Here is a 22,523-nt window from a genome sequence, read left to right on the forward strand (position 1 = left end):
AGACCCAGCACGAGCATGTCACGATTCTCGCTGCTCTCATTTGTGTTTGTCACGCTGTGAGTCTGGAATTCTAATGTTTCATCTGCATTCGGAACCTCGTTCGTTTTTAATGTTTTACACCAAGCCAGCCAAACGCCATTTAACAGCCGTTTTAAAACCAGATCACAAGAATTGTTTCCTTTTGACCAAGATATCAAATCAAACTCACTAAGCCTCAGTCAGCACAAGAGAAGAGATACGTAGCTGTGGCTGTCCTCAATCAAGAAACGGACTCTTTAGACACTCACTTCATCCTAAACCAAGAGTCTGACTGGGCAAAGACGGAGGATGTTGTTTGAAATACATGACAAACACCAGTGATGAAGCTTTTGAAGTCACAGCTCTTGCAAAGGTTGGTTTATAATCATGTATACATGTAGTGTATCGTTTTCAGATAGTTGATATATTTAAAAGATGATTGAATTAACCGCTTTTGTCTAAGCACCCACTTTGATCCTAAAGTTACCTTTAGATAGAATCTGAGGATAAGATCAAATCAGTGTTGCTTCCTGTATATATTGCTTGTAAATGTTACTGCTCTGGAACAGATGAATAGTAGCTTGTAAAAAGAATTGCTTCCTTCCTGTAGCATTTCCCTGCAGAACATTAGCATGCACAGAAGGCAAAACGGCCGAGTCTGATTCAATTGATTTTTGTCTGAAGTTTGAAAATTCCAATCAATGTGGCATATTGATAACAGTCTCTTAAATGACAAAGAAAAGGCTGCTGATTAAAGCGCTGCCTGGTTATCTTTCCACCGGCATGAATGTCCGACATGGTTGTGGATGTAAACCTTGACATGAATTCAATAAAGTGTTGAAGTCAGACCAAGAGTGAAAAATAAAAAGCTATCAGCCTGTGAACCAGCAGAGATAAAAGACCTCCGATGAAAGCAGCAGATGGGTTGAGATGTTTTGGAGGCAGTTCAGCCTGCATCACGGGGCACATTACGACGCTGATCGACCAGTGCTCGTGGCCCAAAGCTCGGATCAGTTCACCTACCTTTCCATGTCACCCGCTTCACATCCACATTATCAGAACCTCAGCTTAAGTCTTTCAGTTCCCTCCTACAGCAAGGCTGCAGGGGTAGAGGTCACATGGAATCAAGGTAAGAGATCTGAGGTGATAATGACGTGGTGATTAGAAAAGAAAGGTAAAGATTAAGGAATGACTTTCTGACAAAATAAGGTCATTTCAAGATTAAACCTTTGTATTGTGTTGCCAATTGCATTTTCCAAAATGACTGTCAGCGAATAAAGACTTGCATTAGTAAACAGTAACTGATAGAAGGTAGAATAGATGAACCTGGATGTTGGTTATCCATCTCAGACCTGTGATGGACGGCTAATTAGCAGACTGGCCAATGTGTATCCAGAGTACACAGAAGTATAACACTTGATCACCAAAAGAATGATTGATTATTGAAATAAATAATTAAGAAGTACCATATAGTCTTATTCATTTTTATAGTTCTAAATAGTTCTGTTAGGCACTTCATATCACTCTGGACCAAAGCAGACATTAATAAGCTCATATATGGTTCTCAAATTTGGGGTAAAATCTATGTCTGATTTGCAAAAAAATGTAACACTTGTGTGTTAGCACTACCTTACCTGTGTACAGCCTGGCAGATCTGATGACTTCAGCTGTCTGAGTAACTTTTTACGTGTTTTCAGTTCAGTTCAATTCACTTTTATTTATATGGCGTGACTGTGATCACTGAACTGTATTTGCTTATAGTGCTTAGTGTGTTGTAATGAGCATGTCAGATTGCTTTCAGAGGCCTTTCAAGCTCGGTAAGAAAGGTTAATGTTGTGGATATTATCAGTAAAATAATCATATTAAAATGGATTCCATTGTTAGTGAAAAGACAAACAGGCATTTTGTTAAATTCAACATGTTTCCAGTTGAAGCTTCGGTGGATGGCTCAGAAAAGCCTTCTGAAGTAAAGTCCTTTGATGTGTCGAGGAGCAGAAATATCCACTTTTAAAGGAGAGGCAGCCGCCGCACGCTCTGTAATTGCAGATACAATGTGCATCAGATAGCTGTTGTCAGGCACTCATTGTCACTGTCATGTCTCAAAGACATTTCCAGCTGGTGGCTTAAAGTCAGCCCACTAACTAGCAACTTAAGTAAGAGAGATGAGCTTTGGCAGGAACACTCGATGTCGTATTCATTTCTTTTTTCTGTTGTACTCCTAGGAAGTGAAACTGTGTGAGGTTGCACTCAGACATATTGAGCAGTGCTCAGAGAGTTGTCTGTCAGTAATCACAGTCTGGAATTCACACGTTTCCTCATGCTGTGCTTCTAATACAAGCCTCATTACATGCTATCAGCCACTTCCATTTAAAAACTGTCAGCTGTTATAGAGAGATGATGCCTCAGTACTGAGTCAGTCGGGCCAGTTGTTTTACTTAAAACAGAATTATCTTCATTTTGTAAATTATGGACCACGTTAGAGGAAAAGTGGGAAATAAGCCAGGTCGAGGCTTCAACACTGAGAGCATATAGGTGTATGATGCATGTTGTAAAAACGGAGGACCTGCTCTTTCTCTACTATGCTAGTAAAATTAAAGCAAGAATATCACAAAATACTCGAGTATTTAAACTTTGAAATGGCACGACTCCTTTTTTATCAGTCATAATGGTTACGTATCAGAAAAATAAACAACAACAACTATTTATCATTGTGGTATGAATCCTTGTTATCTGAAAGGGGGGCCTCAACAATGTCACCTTGGTGTGTATCAGTGTGCAGGGCCAGATCAGTCTGTGTTTGAAAATCACGTCAAGATGTCTGCTCCTTGTATGACCTCACAACTCTTTTTTTCTCCCTTTTTTCCCTGAGCTGGACGAAGATATTGATAGATACCCTTGAATGGTCCTGTCTCCTGTTGTCTGTGTGTGTGTGTGCGTGCGTGCACAGTGTTTTTAGTTTCATTTGAACTACTTTCAAATTAGCAGTACTGTTGTTAGCTCCAAGTTCAGATTTGGAAAAGCATTCGTCCGAGAGCGAGGCTACAAATTTAAGTTAAATAATGAGTTTAAGCGGCTGACCAAAATTCCACACAGATCCAGATCCGGTCCTGATTTTCCTCAATCGATGGACACCATGTTCTATAACTGGACATACCCCAGGGTTTGATTGTGTTGGCACCCTGTAAATCAGAGGTGGGGAACTCCAGGCCTCAAGAGCCGGTTCTCCAGGTCTCCAGGGCCTGGTAATGAACTAGACCCAGGATGATATCTAAAACCTGCAGGACACCGGCCCCTGAGGCCTGGAGTTCCCCTTTCCTGCTGTAAATGGTCAGTCATCAGCACATTTTCACAAGACAGTGAAACAATCTTTAAAGCTGACGGCTAGCATGTTAGCTAACTTTTCCCCGCTTAGATATCCAGCTTTAGGGCAAGATTATCAGCGATTTCCATTCCAGTGCTCTCTCCTGCAAACTGGTTTGGTCTTTACCACAGTGTTCAGCAGCTGGTTGCTAAACTCATGTCTGCCTGCTGTTTGGTGTTCGTGTGCCATAGATTAATCGACAGCTGCCTGCTGCTAAAAAAAAAAGAGAGATAGATGCAATTAGATGCATCATTGGCTGCTGCCATTTGTTGTAGTGATGTGTCAACAAGATCAATGAACCAGCTTTAGCTGACGTGACAGGTGGTCTAAATGCAATTACAATAAACAGCACATACATTTATAGCTGACTTGTAACAACTACAACAAAAAAAGTGCTTTTTTTTGGTATCAGTTTATCCCAAAAACGTTTTCTGCCATTTGAGTTGTTGATAAGCTTTTGCACAATGATAGAAATAAGCCAAAGTAAGCTTGTAGAGTCCACCAAGTTCTTCCAGAGCAAAGCCAACGTTTGACATTTATATCTGTGTATAAATGGCTAAAAACCTCACCAAACCAAAAACAGCAAAGTTACAGTCCGGAAAGCCGAAAGAATGAGCCTCGAGATCCTAAAAACACAAAGTGTTCAAGAAACGCCAGAGTTGTAATTCTAAATCTTTTCAAAGGTTGATTATGCAGCTGCGTTTTCACTCACTGTGTTCAGCTTAGTAACTTTTTCATTAAAAGTGGTAAAGCGAGCCCACAGTTTGAGAAATCAGACCTTACAATGGCAGGAGATCTCACCATTTGATATGATGGCAGCTTTGTCATCATTAAAAAATATGTTACTACTTAAAAGTGCATAAGTGCTCATTAACAACTATAAATAACTAGTTTTTTCAGGGCTTTCAGGGCATCTGTTACTGATATTATAGATTTATTACAAAACCTTTGTACTCATCCCTACACAATCTTCTGTGCGATACACAACTTATTTTCACAGTTAATTGTTGTAACAGGTATTCAAGCAGAAATAGCAAGAGTCAATAAAACAGGGAGACTGCTTTAGACTGAGAATATTTTTGTCTGTGCCTAAAACTTAACGCCAGCACAGACTTGGATACTCTGACCACTTGGTTTTGTTAACGGGAAATATCTGAGTTTATGAGTTGACAAGAGCTGCCTGAACGCACTGGGAGACTGGGAGAGCAGTGTGCTTTGGGTTGCAGCTACATGATTGACATGTCTCCTATTACAGTAAGTCATGGTGGTTGCAGATTGCTTGTCCTGTCTGAGCTCCAACCAGGCTTTCACCCCCCCTTGACCTAATTTGAATTTTCTGGATCTAATAAGTGACAGTGAAGGTGAGGAGGGACAAATCAAAGCTCTAGAACATCCATCACTGACCCAACATGCTTGTCAGGGTCAACAACCTAGCAGCGGGTTAAGATTAGCATGCACGTGATGAGCCTCTGCCCTATTTCACGAACCCGATTTTAGTGAATCGCTCTCTGGCTTCAGTCAACTCATTAACTCTGAGTGCTGTGCATGTGTTTGCCTCTATATGACTCCCGCTGTAGGGCTAATCCTGACTGACTGTCACAGTTGAAGTTGTTGCCACTGTATGTTTGGTTCCATCCATCTGATTTGTGACAGCTGCTAATCTTTGCGTCTTCTCCTGTGAGGGTTAGGGTCACAAATTCTCCCAATCTGAGGATGACGGCTGAGCTGAAAGTGAGCTGAAACACTGTCAACCCTCCATGTGCTCACTCAGCTCCAGTCCCCCTCTGGAGAAGAGTCCATATTGAAGAGTAATTTAATTTTACTTGGTATAACTTTCCATTCCCCTGCATGTGAGGATTAGCACTATCTCTGTAAATTAGATTGGCTGCCTGCACTATCACTTGCAACAACCTCAGGGCTCACGAGGTAATTGTGGGTGATGTAGTATTGAGGACATTTAGAGCCGAGTCCTTTCAGCCATCGTGGTCAGCGTGAGGCCGCAAGTGTTAGCAAATGGGCAGCGATAGCATCTCGTTATACATTTTGAGTGGTCTAATCACATCTTTAATTAACCCTTCACTAATCGGCCCTGAAGGAAACCTAATGGATTAAATATTGCTGAGGTATTAAAATGCAAATGGTAATGCGAAGCCAGCCTGGTGGGCCTCCATTGTGAAGCATGCTGCGGTAATAGTGTTGGATGTGATGTTGCATCCATCATGTTGAAGGCTCTGGAGCTCCCCCATATGCCCCCAAGGTTCTGTGTTTTTGGTGTGTCCAGGCAGGAAATGGGCCCTGACTGTGCACTGGAAGAAATGATTGAGGAAGGTGATTCTAGGAAATGAGACATAAGAAGGCTAATGGAATAGCACATAACTGTGAATCAGCCTGACGGTTGTGTTGTGGGTTTTGCGAGTCAGGCAGGCAGTCATGCAGATTGCTCATTACCCTTGCAGATTTTAGGTAGAGTAAAACTAAATGTCTGAAACCCCACTGGTCTTTAGAGGGTGCAGTGTTTTATTAGAGCCAACAAAAGGAATGTGTGGCAAGTTTTCCAACTTTTAAGCTTTAGGTGGGATAGAAATGCAAATGCTGTGCAGCCATTGTGCCCAGAAGTCTGTCTTCATTAGAGTAACAGCACGAGTCCTTTGTTTCGGAGATCTTCCAGCCCAAATGAAATCTGTCCCATGATAAGTTCCAAAAAGCTATTGTTATCCAGCATGCACATGTTTTTCATTACTGACAGGGGACAAATGACCTAAATGGGATTTTTGGCATTGTGAGGGAAATGATAGTAGGTTACAGCAGCTGGTAGCTAGTCTCAGGCTGGCAGACTGTAATGGTGGATCTGTACAGCCGTGATCATTTTTATTTGCCAATAACAGTTAATTAAATTATGAAAGCCTTGTGATAGTTCTTCACTATATACATGTAAACAATAAGTAAGCTTTTGGCCGTGACTGTGTTCGGGCTTGTCATGTTTAAGAGGGCACGTCCTATACAGCAGAGTAAGCACCACATTTCACCTTTCTAGCCCTGGATTCCATCTTAACAACATTTACAAGGTAAAAATTATTTTGTGCCCTTAAGGAAAATTTAGCCCACTTTGGGAGAAGTGTCATCCGCATCAATATCTCAGTGTGACTGGAGGCACAAATGCGAGGCAACTGGCTCAAGTGATGCAAAGCCTGTTAAACTGATGTAATCCTCAGACCTCGTTCAGTCTAACAGGCCGTACGACGCTGAGCTGCAGCGCTCAAGTTGTGAATGCGTGCTTTTAGAGTAGAGCAGGTCCAATCAAAGTGTAGTTCGTGCCAAAAAACATTCACAAAGATAATCATGTCAGTTACATCCCACGAGGTTGATTCTGTTCATCTGGACGTAGAGTTTTCAGTGGGAGAAACGCAGCTGACTGCAGGTTTTGCACAATGACTGAAACCACTGAATGAACAGTGGGCTGTGAGGTCCAGATGAACAGAATCAACCTCTTGGGATTTACTTCCCTGGATGATTGAGCATGCATCAAGACATGTTAGTTATACATTTAGATCAATTCTTTAAATTCATTTCCTTCACAGTGCTTGTTAGATTTGTGGAGAGGGTTTTTTTTGTGCGGCATTTCAATCTCAAACCGGCTTGTACCACCACTGGCCTGCCCTACTGGGAACTAACTGTATTTCAGTGTGTAGTCTGAATAGGTTTGATGAACTTTGACCTTAGGCACAATGTCATGCTGCATAAGAGCTGACAGGAAATGAGGAAGAAGAGATAGGGCATGACATGGATTAAGTCTTTGAATGAATTCATTGGTATTTTGTAAACGTGTAGTCAACATGTTAAACAGTCATTGTTTAAAGGTTGCGACAATCTGTTTTGTTGTTGTTGTTTTAATTAACCTTGAAAGATTAGCACGGGAATCTGTCCAAACCAGCTTTTAATAATTCTAAAGAGGATTTTTTAGAAAATTGGTAAACAATGAGATCATTTACTCTGCGGATTTGTTTTTAACCACCTGCCGCTTGAGTAAAATTAAACATTAAAGCAGGTTGTTACCTAAATTTTGATGGGCAGTTTTTCTGAGAGACGTTAGCTTGTCACAAACACTTATACTATGAAAAGAGCAACACAAACCAGACACAGAGACAGTTTGTGCTGTGCTTTATCACTGTAACCAACACTTTTTAGAAGGCGCACGTTTAACTGTGGAGGTGAACAATCTCCCTTTCGCCGTTCCACTTTTTGACACACCAGTCTCTAGATCTCTGACTGAAGCCTTAGGAAGATGGAAAACCATAGGTCACAGGACTTTCACTCAATACACCGAAGTTCACATCACACTGAACAATATTTTATACTTTTTACATTTAGTTTGGTTAAGTTTCAGTAAAGATCACCCTGCCACGGTAGAAAGTCCAGGCTTGGGGACCCATCGAAGGAAGAATGTTCTGTAATCGCATCTTTGAAATGAATAAATTACAGTGTAACTTTTTAAAAAGTAATCTGCTTTATTAGAGTATTACTAGAATAAAACTAATTCACTGAAGTACTTTTGGATTACCAACAACTTTTTGCATTTAGCTAGTACACGTTGGATATATATATATATATATATATATATATATATATATATATATATATATATTTATTTATTAGGGGTGCAACGATACACAAAATTCACGGTTCGGTTCGATACTTTGGTGTCACGGTTCGATATTTTTTCGATACAAAAAAAGGTTCTTGCTTTTTTAATTTGTCATTTATTAAAATTATAAATATATATTTTAACTCAAACGTACAGTTTTTAAATGTAATGTTGCTGAAACAACAAAGGGATAAAATAATAAATCTATCTGGTCGAGAAATCACTCATCTTTGGAAAAGAGAGTTTATTACAGAGAAATGGCTCTTTCAAAATAAAAGCTATACTATACGCTTCTTCTGGGCTATATTCTCAGCAGCATATTAAACATATCAGGTCCCCATAAGGAGAATCCTGTGCTAACGGCTGTCTAAATGACTCGGGTAAAGTTTGTAGCATGCGTGCTTGTTGTTTTTGTCTGCTTCCACTTGTCTTTGCACGAGGATGATGTCGGCGTAAATGTGCAGTCATATTCGTTGTGTGCGCTCAGCGGATCTGCGCTCGACAGTGCAGCCTAGGTGGAGTAGTCGAACGCAGATCCACTGAGCTCTCAACACAGACAGCATCGTCAGAAGAAAAGTTGATAAAATAAATGAAAAATGTTGTATTGTTTGATACATACGCGTACCGAACCAAAAGCACTGTATCGAACGGTTCAATATCGATACGAATATCGTTGCACCCCTAATATATATATATATATATATATATACACACACCTCTGACATGACTTTACCTGGTGAGTCCTAAGAATGAATGGCAATATGTTGAATAATATTTGGGAAATCAATTTATTCCAGCAGTGATAATAATAAGAATAATAACTCAACATTAGTGTTGTAGTTTGTTTGGATGATGCTTCTTGAAAATCTGAGATAGATCTCTTTAATAACTGACAGACTTATTGTCACCGTGGCACAATATCATGCAGAATACTTGTGTAGTGGCTGACCTTGACTTGCATAGACAGTATATCTGTCATGATAGCTGTGTGGCAGGCAGGATGAGGACCCAAAATGCAAACTCACGGACTCAGGGGATAAACTCAAAATCACAGCTTTAATGTTGGAAGGCAGATCACAAGAAATACAAAACTTAAACCGGGAACAATAACTAATACTTGCAGAGAGACACAGGGAAATCCACGCAGCTATGAGGGAGACTACGACACAGAACTGAGGGAGACGCAGACATAAATACACAGAGGGTTAACGAGGGAAGTGGGAGCACACGGGGAACACAGCTGACACAGATAATCATAACGAGACAGGGCAGGAGTGAACACAACATGACGCATACTGACGAGAGACTGTCAAAGTAAAACAGGAAGTACAGAGGTTCAGACAGGAGGAGAGAGCACGGGGAGAACACAGACATAACAGGCTGGGGAAAACATGGAATAAAACACGAAAGGGGACAAGGGCTCATGAATACATAGAGGGGCACACAGGGGGTGAGAGTCACAAAGGGAAAGCACACAGGGAACCACATAACAGGGCAACTCAGGAAACAGAACCTAAACAGGGAACTGAATACAAAAATACAAGAGAACTAAGAATACTGGGCCAACACGGCCCAGGACCATGACACCACCCCCCCCTTAAGGGCTGGCTCCAGACAGCCCAAACACAGGAAAACAAAAAACCAAACAGAAAACGACCCAGGGCGGGCGGCGGGGGCCCAGGACGGAGGGCACGGAACAGAAAACAAAGGAGCACAGCAAACACCGGAGCCCAAGAAAAACAACCCAAAACACAGTGCAGTTCAGGGGGCCGACCATGCGGACGGGAACGGTGGAGACGTGGAAACAGTTCAGGGGGCCGGCCGTGCGGAAGGCAACGGCGACGACGTGGAAACAGTTCAGGGGGCCGGCCGCGCGGAAGGCAGCGGCGGCGGCGAAGGAGACAACGGAGCAGTTCAGGAGGCCGGCCGCGCGGAAGGCAGCGGCGGCGGCGAAGGAGACGGAGCCGTTCAGGGGGCCGGCTGCATGGAATGCAGCGGCGGCTCTCCAGTGTTAGGCATGCTGGCCATGGCCTGGTGGGCACAGGACCAGACGAGGCAGGACCAGGCGATGACGGGGCCGGACCAGGCGAAGCACAGGCCGGAGCCGCAGCAGGCAGAGCAGAAGCAGAGACCAAAGCCGGACCGGGCGACGTTGAAGGCGATGCAGAGGCCGGACCGGGCGTGGGTGCAGCTGATGCAGAGGCCGGACCGGGCGTGGGTGCAGCTGATGCAGAGGCCGGACCAGACCACGTCCGAACGGGCCCCTCGGACCCTCCAGCGGAGACGAGGAGGTGCTGGCCGGGCTGACCTGAGCCGCCAGCGGAGACGAGGAGCGGCTGGAGGGGTTCCCCTGAACCCCCAGCGGAGACGAGGAGGTGCTGGCCGGGCTGACCTGAGCCGCCAGCGGAGACGAGGAGCGGCTGGAGGGGTTCCCCTGAACCCCCAGCGGAGACGAGGAGCGGCTGGAGGGGTTCCCCTGAACCCCCAGCGGAGACGGATGCAGAGCCAGCAGGTGTAGAGACTTTTGGCTGAGGGGACGCTAACTGTAGCTGCACAGGGCACGCAGTCGGCTTAGGATGCAACGGCTGGGGCTGTGCAGGGCAAACAGTCTGTCCAAAGTTTGTCAGCACCACGCAGTCCTCAGCTGGCGGAGAAAGCTCACAAAGGCTTCCAGCTGAGGTTGGCAGTGTCTGAGCGGGTTGCTGTGCTATGAACTGAGCTGGTGACAGAGGTAATGACAGAGCTAATAATGACTGAGCCGTTAACTGAACAGGCAATGGAGTAAGACACTGAGGTGGTAACAGAGCGGATGACTGAGTGGGTAATGGAGCCGTTAACTGTGCTAAAGACTGAACTGGTGACAAAACAGGAAACTGTGCTAATAACTGAGCCACTGACTGAGTTATGGACAGCAATGCCAGTTGTAGTGGGAGTTGCGCTTGTGGTAGATTAGGTGTCTGGCTCTGGGCTGCTCTCCTCCGGGGAACAGGAATGGGTGCTGGGCCTGGCCGAACACCAGCCATCCCCACCCGAGGAACAGATACGGGTGCAGGGACGAGCTGGGCTCTGGCTGCCTTTACCCTGGGGGCTGGTGTAGGTGCAGGAGCTAGCTGGACCTCTGTCGCTCCCACCCGAGGAACTGAGACGGGTGCAGGAGTCGGCAGGGTCACGGCTGACCTCACCCGGGGAACCGGAACAGGAGCAGGCAAAGTCTGGGTGTCCATCAACCCCACCCGAGGAGCAGGTACGGGTGCTGGGATGATAGGAGCCTCTGCCAGTCTGGGAACAGAAGCAGGGACCAGCTGGACCTCAGCTACCCTCTCCCGAAGAACTGATACGGGAGCTAGGGAAGGCTGGGCCCACGCTGCCTTGGTTACAGAAACTGAAGCGGGAGAGCTGAGCTCAGGAGCAGAGACAGACACAGGGAAAACAGAGTTAGTGGAGCTAGAAACAGTGTTAGCGAACAGAGATTCATGGCGGGCCACTCCTAGCGACTCTGTAGGCCTTAAGCTGTCCATCTTAGGAGTAGCAGTCTCTAAAACAGTCATTGCACAGGAAGATCCAGGTTTAGCAGAGTCAGAGTCTGTAATACCGGGCACAAAGGGATCCGTTATGGACACAGGAGCATTCACACAGACCGTTTCTAAATATACAGGTTGGGGAGCAGCATAGTCCAGGAGTGGAGACACACCACTCACAGTCTCACACTCAGCAGGTACAGAGACCGCAGAACTGTTAACTTCAGTGCTGTTCACAAGTATGCGGCTCAAAAACGGTCTTTTGCTTCTCTACGGTGAAATAATCTGTCTGTGAGTTAATTGCTGCTGACCTGGGAGGAGCACAGGAAACATAGTCGCTCTCAAACACGGGCGTGAGGGTAGGCACTGCAGGACCAGAATTAACAGACCCAGAGTTAATGGCCTCAGGGATGACGCGCACGGGGCTTATAGTGCCAGGATTCTTTAATTTAGCATGAACAGCAGTCTCTAGAGTGGTGATGAAGTCAGTCTCGTGCGTAATAGAAGCGGAGGCGAACGTAGAAACAGTATGAGGCCTAGAAACACAGTCATATTCAACCTTTTTGTTCTTCTCTGGTGAGTTACGGACGTGAAAAACAGCGGACTCAGAAAATGAATACTGTCCGAGACGGTCGGGCTTGGAACTCGCATGGAAAAAACAGTCAGATTCACTCACCACCGGAGCTTGCTCAGTAGCTTTAGCGTGGCGACGGCGTGAGCGTCGTGTTTTCCCGGGAACTGTGCCGTGAGTTCCCGAGGCAGTGGGCGCAGGCACTTCGGTGATGTCGGCTGGCTGAGCCGATGACGAACCAGGCTGCGCCGGAGAGACAGGGAGCTTGTGCAGCTCTGAGCGCGGAAGTCCCAGGTAGAGCGCAAAAGCCTGCAGCGGGGTAAGGCCGTTTGTCGTCGGCTCGAAACCACTCCCCGACCGCCGAGTAACCCTCTTCTTTGCGCGGGACGTGGGCGGCGACCGGAGAGGCGAACCAGAAGTCGAAAATGCCGGAGGAGTTGTGGCAGGCGATAGGCTGACTCCTCCAACTCTTCTTACCGTGGGGCGGTGTGGGGAAAAAGCAGCAGCCTTTGCCATTTGGACGCTGCGCGGCCCACCTAGCGCCCATAGAGTCCCATGAAAGGCAGACTCGTGCTCCCGGGCGTGCCGAGCCTCCTGCCTTCTCCTCTCGTTAGGGAAGGCGGAGTTTGCACGCTGCCGGTTCCGAACGGAGTTTGCTGGGTCCATTACTGGTCGTAGTCTTCTGTCATGATAGCTGTGTGGCAGGCAGGATGAGGACCCAAAATGCAAACTCACGGACTCAGGGGATAAACTCAAAATCACAGCTTTAATGCTGGAAGGCAGATCACAAGAAATACAAAACTTAAACCGGGAACAATAACTAATACTTGCAGAGAGACACAGGGAAATCCACGCAGCTATGAGGGAGACTACGACACAGAACTGAGGGAGACGCAGACATAAATACACAGAGGGTTAACGAGGGAAGTGGGAGCACACGGGGAACACAGCTGACACAGATAATCATAACGAGACAGGGCAGGAGTGAACACAACATGACGCATACTGACGAGAGACTGTCAAAGTAAAACAGGAAGTACAGAGGTTCAGACAGGAGGAGAGAGCACGGGGAGAACACAGACATAACAGGCTGGGGAAAACATGGAATAAAACACGAAAGGGGACAAGGGCTCATGAATACATAGAGGGGCACACAGGGGGTGAGAGTCACAAAGGGAAAGCACACAGGGAACCACATAACAGGGCAACTCAGGAAACAGAACCTAAATAGGGAACTGAATACAAAAATACAAGAGAACTAAGAATACTGGGCCAACACGGCCCAGGACCATGACAATAGCACTGCCACAACTGCAGGATTAGCTTTATTCCCCCAGCACACAGCTGAATTTAGATGAGGAATAGCTGGTTAGCTGAATTGCAAAACCAACACATTGTGTTAAAACCAACACTGCAGTGTTGAAAAAATACACATCATGCCGAGATCTGATTTTTAAATGCTTTTAAAGTTGCATCGAGTGTAGTGTGAAATAAATACAGATCACAGTCACATGAATGATGGATTACATGTAATCGCTCTTTCATCGGCTCAATTTCTGTCTGTCATCATGCAATAATTCCATCTGTGACCTTGTCAGTTACATTCACCAAATGATGAAGATGAATAATGAAATTTCCGTGGTGGTCCAAAGCGTAATGAACAAAAATGTAGTCTTGCAGCCTTAAATCAAACAAATCTGCAACACAAGTGCAGAACATCAGAGAGAAATGAAGCAGTGTCCAGACTATTGGACAGATTGACAAACCAAACGAGTCTCTGTGGCAGGACAGGAATCCACCTCTCTCTGTGCCTTTCCTTCAGTGCTCGTCTCGAACGAATTGATGTCAGGCTGAAATGTCAGGCTAAATATTACACTTAATAAATGAGCACAGGAGAAGAAAGGAGAAATAAAATCATGCTTTCTGACCTTTAAAATACAAATAAATATCAGCTCATCTCCATGACATATTATTGTGCTTTCCTTGTCTAAACGTGGATGCTGCTTTCACAGCAGTTGGTAGAGAAAGGGGTCATGGCGTGGTCACCGTGTGTGGGTCTGTACCTGTGCATCTTTGTTGCAGCAGTTCAACCCCATCCACAGAGCAAGAAGGCCTCAGAGGGGCCGTCATATTGTTAGCCAGAAATAGAATAGAGACATGGGAACAATATGTCTTAGTTATTGGAGTGCAGGCTGTGACTTAGACCCATACATCACTGTGCTAATGAAATGGCTCCATATTGGCCTTGTTATTAAAGGTCATTTGTTTGCATTGACAAGGAAGGAAGGAAATTCGACCACATCACTCCGGTTTTGGCCTCTCTACATTGGCTTCATTCAGGATCCGTTTTAAAGTCCTTTTATTGGTTTTTAAATCTCTAAATGGTCTGGCACCTGTTTATTTGTCTGACTTCTTGAAGCCCCACGTCCCCACTCGTTCCCTTCGGTCAGCTGAGCAGTTGTTGCTTTCGGTCCCAAAGTCACGGCTGAAACTTGGAGGACACCGAGCGTTCTCTGTTGCAGCGCCGATGCTTTGGAATAACCTTCCTCTCCGTATTAGACAGGCTGCATCAGTGCCAGTTTTAAGTCCTTATTAAAAACCTATTGTTATTCGCTGGCTTTTAACTCTGTGGGAAACTGACATTCTTGTTAATTTTATTGCTTATTGCTGGTTTTTGCTGTTTTATTACTATATTTATATTTGTATTGTTCAGCACTTTGCTCTACCAGGTGTGTTTTTAAAGTTTTATATAAATAAATGATGATGATGATGACAATCTCTGCTTATAGTGACTGGGCTTGAAAATACTTAATCTGACTGAGGGAGATGTGAAACGGTACCAAGTAGACTGCAGGGCTTTGTTTTAGTAAATAGACTGGTACTTACAGTGTAGAGCACTTTTCTACAGTCAGAGCACCTTTGACTACAAGGCTTAGTCACACAATCAGACAGCACTTTACTCTATGACTGAGCACCTTGTTCTCGTGTAAACTCACACTAGATGCACCGGGGAAACTCGGGGCTCACCCAGGATACTTTAACATGCATTATATTTATTTGTACCTTTTTACATTTTTATCGTTTTGAACTTGTATTGCCATGTATCGCTTTTATTTATTTATCTCTTTATTTTTAAATAGCTGTACCTCGCTTTGTTTGAAAGCGCTGTATAAATAAAGTTATTGTTATTATTAATATATATATATATATATATATATATGTATATATATATATATATATATATATATATATATATATATATATATGTATATATATATATATATATATATATATATATATATATATATATATATATATATACACCGTGCCGGTGGGCAAGAGACGAAAACAGGGCGTTGTTGGAATGCTACTATGCAAGTAACCCCGGCGGAAGGGGCTACATGAATAGGATGAGGGACCTATGGATTCTTCGATACCCAACATCCACAATGACGGCGAAACAACTAGTAGCTCAGTGTTCCAACATTCGAAAGAAGGGACTGCTCTCACAGCTAGAGATTGACGAGGTACAACACAAATGCTACGGCAAGGAGGAGTCAGGACGCCAGGTCAGGGGGGAGATATCATCACCCCCACCCGAGATTGGGTACATAGCCCCAAGTGCGATAGGAGAAGGATCGTTGAGTGTGAGAGGAACTGACCTGAAAAATAGGATCATGGCCAAGCTTGAAACCTGGATCCCCCGTAGCCGGTTACCAAGATTACGTGAAGTTCCCTCAGAAGGTCTGCTAGATGATGTTAATGCAGCACTACGGGCAATACCTACAACCACGATTACCGACACTAACAAGCTGATCTACAATACGGCAACAGTGATCAGTGAGATGCTTGGCTACAAGTTGAACAGCGACAAGGGGCAGTACCCTCCATGGAGAAGGAGGCTAGAGGGCAAGATCAAAGTAGCACGGAGGGAGGTTAGCCAACTAACGGAGTTGCAGAAAGGTGCGACAAATAAGGTGCCTAAGAAATACAGCAAGCTGTCCATACCTGAGGCCTTGGAAACTGCCAAGCAAAGACTCACAGCCTTGGCCAGCCGCTTGAGGAGGTACACCAGAGAGATAGAAGGCAGGAGAATAAACCAGCTGTTCCCCACAGAACCGGCAAAGGTGTACTCTCAGTGGCAAGGGAACAATAAGAGAACAGCACCACCAAGGCTGGAGACGGAGCAATACTGGAAGAGCATATGGGAGAAGGATGCAACCCATAACGGCAATGCTCAGTGGCTAGAGGATCTGAGGGCTGACCACAGCGACCTCCCTGAACAGGGTCCAGTAACCATCACAGTGGCAGATATCCAAGAAAGGGTCTCCAGTATGAAGAGTTGGACAGCACCAGGGCCCGACATGGTTCACGCCTACTGGCTGAAGAAGCTGACTGCACTCCACGAGCGTCTGGCAGCACAAATGAACCAGCTGCTAGTTAACGAGAGACACCCGGAATGGCTAACTGAAGGCCGGACGGTCCTGATCCCCAAGGACCCCAAGAAGGGACCGGTCCCCTCCAACTACCGACCAATAACCTGCCTCAGTACTACATGGAAGCTCCTGTCAGGCATCATATCGGCTAAGATGAACAGGCACATGGGTCAATACATGAGCGGGACACAGAAAGGAATTGGCAAGAATACCAGAGGCGCAAAACACCAGCTACTGGTAGACAGAACAATCAGCCGAGACTGCAAGACCAGACTGACCAACCTGTGCACTGCCTGGATTGATTACAAGAAGGCCTATGACTCAATGCCCCACAGCTGGATACTGGAATGCCTAGAATTGTACAAGATCAATGGGACCCTAAGAGCCTTCATCAGGAACTCAATGGGGATGTGGCGTACAACACTAGAGGCCAACTCCAAGCCCATAGCACAAGTCACCATCAAGTGCGGGATCTACCAAGGAGATGCTCTGTCCCCACTGCTGTTCTGCATAGGCCTGAACCCCCTCAGTGAGATCATTAACAAGACTGGCTACGGATACCGACTACGGAACGGAGCAGTTGTCAGCCACCTCCTGTACATGGATGACATCAAGCTGTATGCCAAGAGTGAACGAGACATCGATTCACTGATCCACACTACCAGGCTATACAGCAATGACATTGGAATGTCGTTCGGACTGGAGAAGTGTAGTCGGATGGTATCAAAGAGAGGGAAGGTAGTCAGAACTGAGGGGATTGAACTACCAGAAGGCAACATTGCAGACATAGAGGACAGTTACAAGTACCTGGGGATCCCACAGGCGAATGGGAACCATGAAGAGGCCGCTAGAAAAACTGCAACCACCAAGTACCTGCAGAGGGTCAGGCAAGTCCTGAGGAGTCAGCTGAATGGTAAGAACAAGATCCGGGCCATCAACACGTACGCCCTGCCCGTGATCAGGTACCCTGCTGGGGTAATAGGCTGGCCAAAGGAGGAGATAGAAGCCACTGACATAAAGACAAGAAAGCTCCTTACCATGCATGGAGGGTTTCACCCCAAATCCAGCACCCTGAGGCTGTACGCTAAGCGGAAGGAAGGGGGCCGGGGACTGGTGAGTGTCAGCACCACAGTCCAGGATGAGACAACGAACATCCAAGAATACATTAGGAAGATGGCCCCAACTGACCGAGTGCTCAGTGAATACCTCAGGCAGCAGAAACCCAAGAAAGAGGAGGGAGACGAGGAACCATCATGGAAGGACAGGCCCCTGCACGGTATGTACCACCGGCAGATAGAGGAGGTGGCTGATATCCAGAAATCCTACCAGTGGCTGGACAAAGCTGGACTGAAAGACAGCACAGAGGCACTAATCATGGCAGCACAAGAACAAGCTCTGAGCACAAGATCCATAGAGGCTGGGGTCTATCACACCAGGCAAGACCCCAGGTGCAGGCTGTGTAAAGATGCCCCAGAGACAATCCAGCACATAACAGCAGGGTGCAAGATGCTAGCAGGCAAGGCATACATGGAACGCCATAACCAAGTGGCCGGCATAGTGTACAGGAACATCTGTGCTGAGTATAACCTGGAAGTCCCGAGGTCAAAATGGGAGATGCCCCCAAGGGTGGTGGAGAATGACCGAGCTAAGATCCTGTGGGACTTCCAGATACAGACGGACAAAATGGTGGTGGCTAACCAACCGGACATAGTGGTGGTAGACAAACAGAAGAAGATGGCCGTAGTGATCGATGTAGCGGTTCCGAATGACAGCAATATCAGGAAGAAGGAACACGAGAAGCTGGAGAAATACCAAGGGCTCAGAGAAGAGCTCGAGAGGATGTGGAGGGTGAAGGTAACGGTGGTCCCCGTGGTAATCGGAGCACTAGGTGCGGTGACTCCCAAGCTAGGCGAGTGGCTCCAGCAGATCCCGGGAATAACATCGGAGATCTCTGTCCAGAAGAGCGCAGTCCTGGGAACAGCTAAGATACTGCGCAGGACCCTCAAGCTCCCAGGCCTCTGGTAGAGGACCCGAGCTTGAAGGATAAACCGCCCGCAGGGGCGTGCTGGTTGTTTTTTTACACCGTGCATATATATATGCACGGTATGTACCACCGGCAGATAGAGGAGGTGGCTGATATCCAGAAATCCTACCAGTGGCTGGACAAAGCTGGACTGAAAGACAGCACAGAGGCACTAATCATGGCAGCACAAGAACAAGCTCTGAGCACAAGATCCATAGAGGCTGGGGTCTATCACACCAGGCGAGACCCCAGGTGCAGGCTGTGTAAAGATGCCCCAGAGACAATCCAGCACATAACAGCAGGGTGCAAGATGCTAGCAGGCAAGGCATACATGGAACGCCATAACCAAGTGGCCGGCATAGTGTACAGGAACATCTGTGCCGAGTATAACCTGGAAGTCCCGAGGTCAAAATGGGAGATGCCCCCAAGGGTGGTGGAGAATGACCGAGCTAAGATCCTGTGGGACTTCCAGATACAGACGGACAAAATGGTGGTGGCTAACCAACCGGACATAGTGGTGGTAGACAAACAGAAGAAGACGGCCGTAGTGATCGATGTAGCGGTTCCGAATGACAGCAATATCAGGAAGAAGGAACACGAGAAGCTGGAGAAATACCAAGGGCTCAGAGAAGAGCTCGAGAGGATGTGGAGGGTGAAGGTAACGGTGGTCCCCGTGGTAATCGGAGCACTAGGTGCGGTGACTCCCAAGCTAGGTGAGTGGCTCCAGCAGATCCCGGGAACAACATCGGAGATCTCTGTCCAGAAGAGCGCAGTCCTGGGAACAGCTAAGATACTGCGCAGGACCCTCAAGCTCCCAGGCCTCTGGTAGAGGACCCGAGCTTGAAGGATAAACCGCCCGCAGGGGCGTGCTGGGTGTTTTTATATATATATATACACATTTATTTATTTATTTATTTTTTATAAAACCGAGTAATGCCCGGGTGCCTGTTTCGATCACAGGGTGAGCAGTGACCCTTATGTTATATACTTTTTTGATGATTTATTTATTTATTGATTGATTTATAACAAAAAAACAAACAAACAAAAAACAATAGAAAAACCTTTCCACCTTAGATAAGCAACCCACTATCGTTGTGCCCCATATACCACACCAAACCATCTCTTTTGTTGGTCCAACAGTCTTGGAGGGATCCATCCAATGTGGGTGGTTTTGTTTGTTAACTTCATCATTCACATAAGAGTTTGTCTCATCAGTGTCTTGTGACATTACCAATACGTTTGATGTGTCACATGGCCCTCTTCCTATTGAAAAAAGAAAAGTTGTATCCAAGATGGCCGACTTCTAAATGGCCACCATGGTCACCACCCATCTTGAGGAGTTTGCCCCCTCACATATACTAATGTGCCACAAACAGGACTTTAATATCACCAACCATTCCCATCACCAATCAAATATTTTAAAGCCGGGTGGGACATAAACGTGTTTCTGTCTTAGTGCAAATAAAGCTCACTGTTTTTATGGCTGTTTTTAGAGCACACGGCACATTTAAGGAAAGTGTTGTCTGTGAGCAGCTTTGTCTAAACTGATTTTTCACTGAGTCACGATCTTTCAACTGTTTTCTTGTGAAACCTCTTAACATTCACCATTTTTATTTAAGCACTCGAAGCTTGGCAGCATTTTGTTTGTAGCAGTCTAACGGTAAAAATCCTCCAGTGTGTGCCTTTATAGATGCTGCTGCTTCTGCTCCTGCTGCTGCGCTCTTACTGTGGTATTTATATACAAAGATAATTTATGCTGTTTGAACTATGAGGCTTTGAAACAATGTCCTATTTAAAGTGCTTTACGTGTGTATTAACTCTTGTGTGTGTGTTTGTGTGTGTGTGTGTGAATACATAATGTCACAATCTTTTTTTTTAGAGGCATAAAGCTACCCATCATGTGAAAATCATATGTTTGCATTGAAGTTGGGGTGAAAAATGCTAAAAGTGATGGACTGATCGTCTGTTGCAAACACCAGCGCAGGCCCTCTGATCCGCTGCAGCCGCTGGCCTAAACATCAGTCAGCAGCTCGAGAGTAAAAAACAACCATTTTAAAGTGTTTACTGGGCTAAAATCTGAATAAAACTGGTAAGACAACCACTCACATTTAATTAGGGCGGAACGATTATGGAAAATAATCTAATTGCGATTTTTTTGCCCCAATATTGCGATTGCGATGCGATTATTTTTTAAGGTCTTTGTCTTCTGTATTATTAAACAAAGACAAGCAATACATCATATAGTATGGCCAATACTATATTACATTAATTTTAACAAAACACTGAAAAAAGCCCAACAATAACATTTTTAGGTTGTCTAAGTGACTTATACATTACGTTTAACCCGAGCAGCGAAACTCCGCGGTGATCTGAAAATGATGTGCCGGGAGTTGTGCCGTTCTCGGCCGCATCAGTAACCCTCGAGCTCCCGGCTAGCTGTCGAGCTGGTGGGTAGCAGACGCCTCTGAAAACGTCGAAGCACTTTTGCAAATATGGGATATCTTGATAAACCGAGCAGATATTTGATGTTTACACAACTACTTTCTCGCCTGAAAATATGTTAAAAGTTTATTTTGTGACCCAGAAAGATTAGTATGAGTAATTTTAAAACTTAGTAGCGGCCGCCATTGCTGGAAACTAGAGTTTGGCTGGGCCGCGCTATGAATTCTGGGATATGGTAGTAATTTGGACAGCCTTCGGCGCGTCGCTGTGACGTAATCGGTCTACAAATGCGGCCTCAGGAGGATGCAGCCCATGAATTTGGACATGTCCAGAGTATAATCGCAGCCTTTGCGGTTAGAAAATTGCACTTGATCATGTCGCGATATTATCGCAAATGCGATATATCGTTCAGCCCTACATTTAATCCAGGACCACTGTGGTGCAAAGGAGATTGTTTCCATCTGCAGTAATTAATATTTGACCACACGGATCTGTTCTGAGACCTCCCTGCTGTTACCTCCATAACGGTTGCCTGGTGGAAGCTTTCCACCCTTCCGTGTGCACACATGGAAATCCAAAGACAGGGAAGAACTGCAGCAGGATCTCAGAACACAGCAGACATCAGTGACAACAGTCTGTGCCAGACTGCTTCTCTCATACTGTGGAGTGGAGCCAATCAAGAATAGCTCTAAACCTGCATTCTTTTAAAATGTCAGCAGGGGGAAAGTCCACTGATTGCAAAAAGAAACCTGGCTGTACAGAAGTCTATGTAAACACAACCCGCTGAGCTGTTGATCTGCAACCTCAGTAAACAGTCATAGCCAACACAACATGAACTTCTTTTCGAGTATTGCGGTACCCATTAGACTCAAACAGGAAGATAAAACCAGGACATACCTAACTATGCAGATATGCAGCATATAGGTGGAGCTGGTATGCAAAGCGGCTTGCAGCATCTGTGGGCAGGCTAAAGCCGTTTCAGTTGCACCTTATATGAGATTTGCAAATCGGATAAAAGAGAATCCGCTGAGCCATCAGCTAATGCGGCTGAACTGACAGATCGCTGCTAAGCTTGACTTTGTGCGTTTGTGAAACGACTAAATCTGATTGCATAAAATGGTCAGATGATGTCATCAAGACAACCCTGCATGCATGTTAGAGTCCCGAGTCAAACCACAGGGTTGAATTGTATGTTTTCTGGGAACCTTTAACCTGATCTGGATCTGTGTTATTAATAACTCACACCAGTGAAGGTTCTTCCAGACTGCTGCAAACACTACACTGATAGTCTAAATAGAAAACTGAAAAATGATGTTTATGAGACTGTAATCCAGTAAATGGAGGGAGTTTTTAAACACACGTTTAGATGTATGTGTCAGTGAGGAGTAGTGAAAGCAGGGAGGTGCTCAGTAGCACACGAGAGCTGGAGGCGCTCCGCTCTCGTGTTGATACTGGTGATTAAATGGTGTGTAGCAGCTGGTGCCTATATTAAAGCATCTAATCACCCTTGAA

The 22,523-nt window shown here is 45.5% G+C and overlaps 2 protein-coding genes across 4 annotated transcripts in view; one reads left to right on the top strand and one right to left on the bottom strand.

Moving 5' to 3' along the window:
- Window positions 1-13,332, bottom strand: part of LOC309716919 (uncharacterized protein) — a 244,022-nt gene extending 230,690 nt beyond the window's left edge. Inside the window, exons 1-2 of one of the 2 annotated variants that reach the window (XM_082551068.1) lie at window positions 12,216-13,332; window positions 10,410-11,417 (exon numbers count right to left, since the gene is read on the bottom strand). In XM_082551068.1, the coding sequence (XP_082407194.1) occupies window positions 11,331-11,417; window positions 12,216-12,776 (648 nt within the window). In that variant the 5' untranslated portion in view covers window positions 12,777-13,332 and the 3' untranslated portion in view covers window positions 10,410-11,330. Of the gene's footprint in view, window positions 1-10,409; window positions 11,418-12,215 lie in introns of those variants that run through there. The other variant, XM_082551069.1, reaches the window with a different exon arrangement.
- The window catches only part of cdk14 (cyclin dependent kinase 14), a 247,147-nt gene that overhangs the window by 25,790 nt on the left and 198,834 nt on the right, over window positions 1-22,523 (top strand). The gene's annotated exons all lie outside the window — the stretch shown is intronic.

The sequence above is a fragment of the Aulonocara stuartgranti genome (genome assembly GCF_965226115.1).
Source record: "Aulonocara stuartgranti genome assembly, chromosome: 11".
Lineage (NCBI taxonomy): Eukaryota > Metazoa > Chordata > Actinopteri > Cichliformes > Cichlidae > Aulonocara > Aulonocara stuartgranti.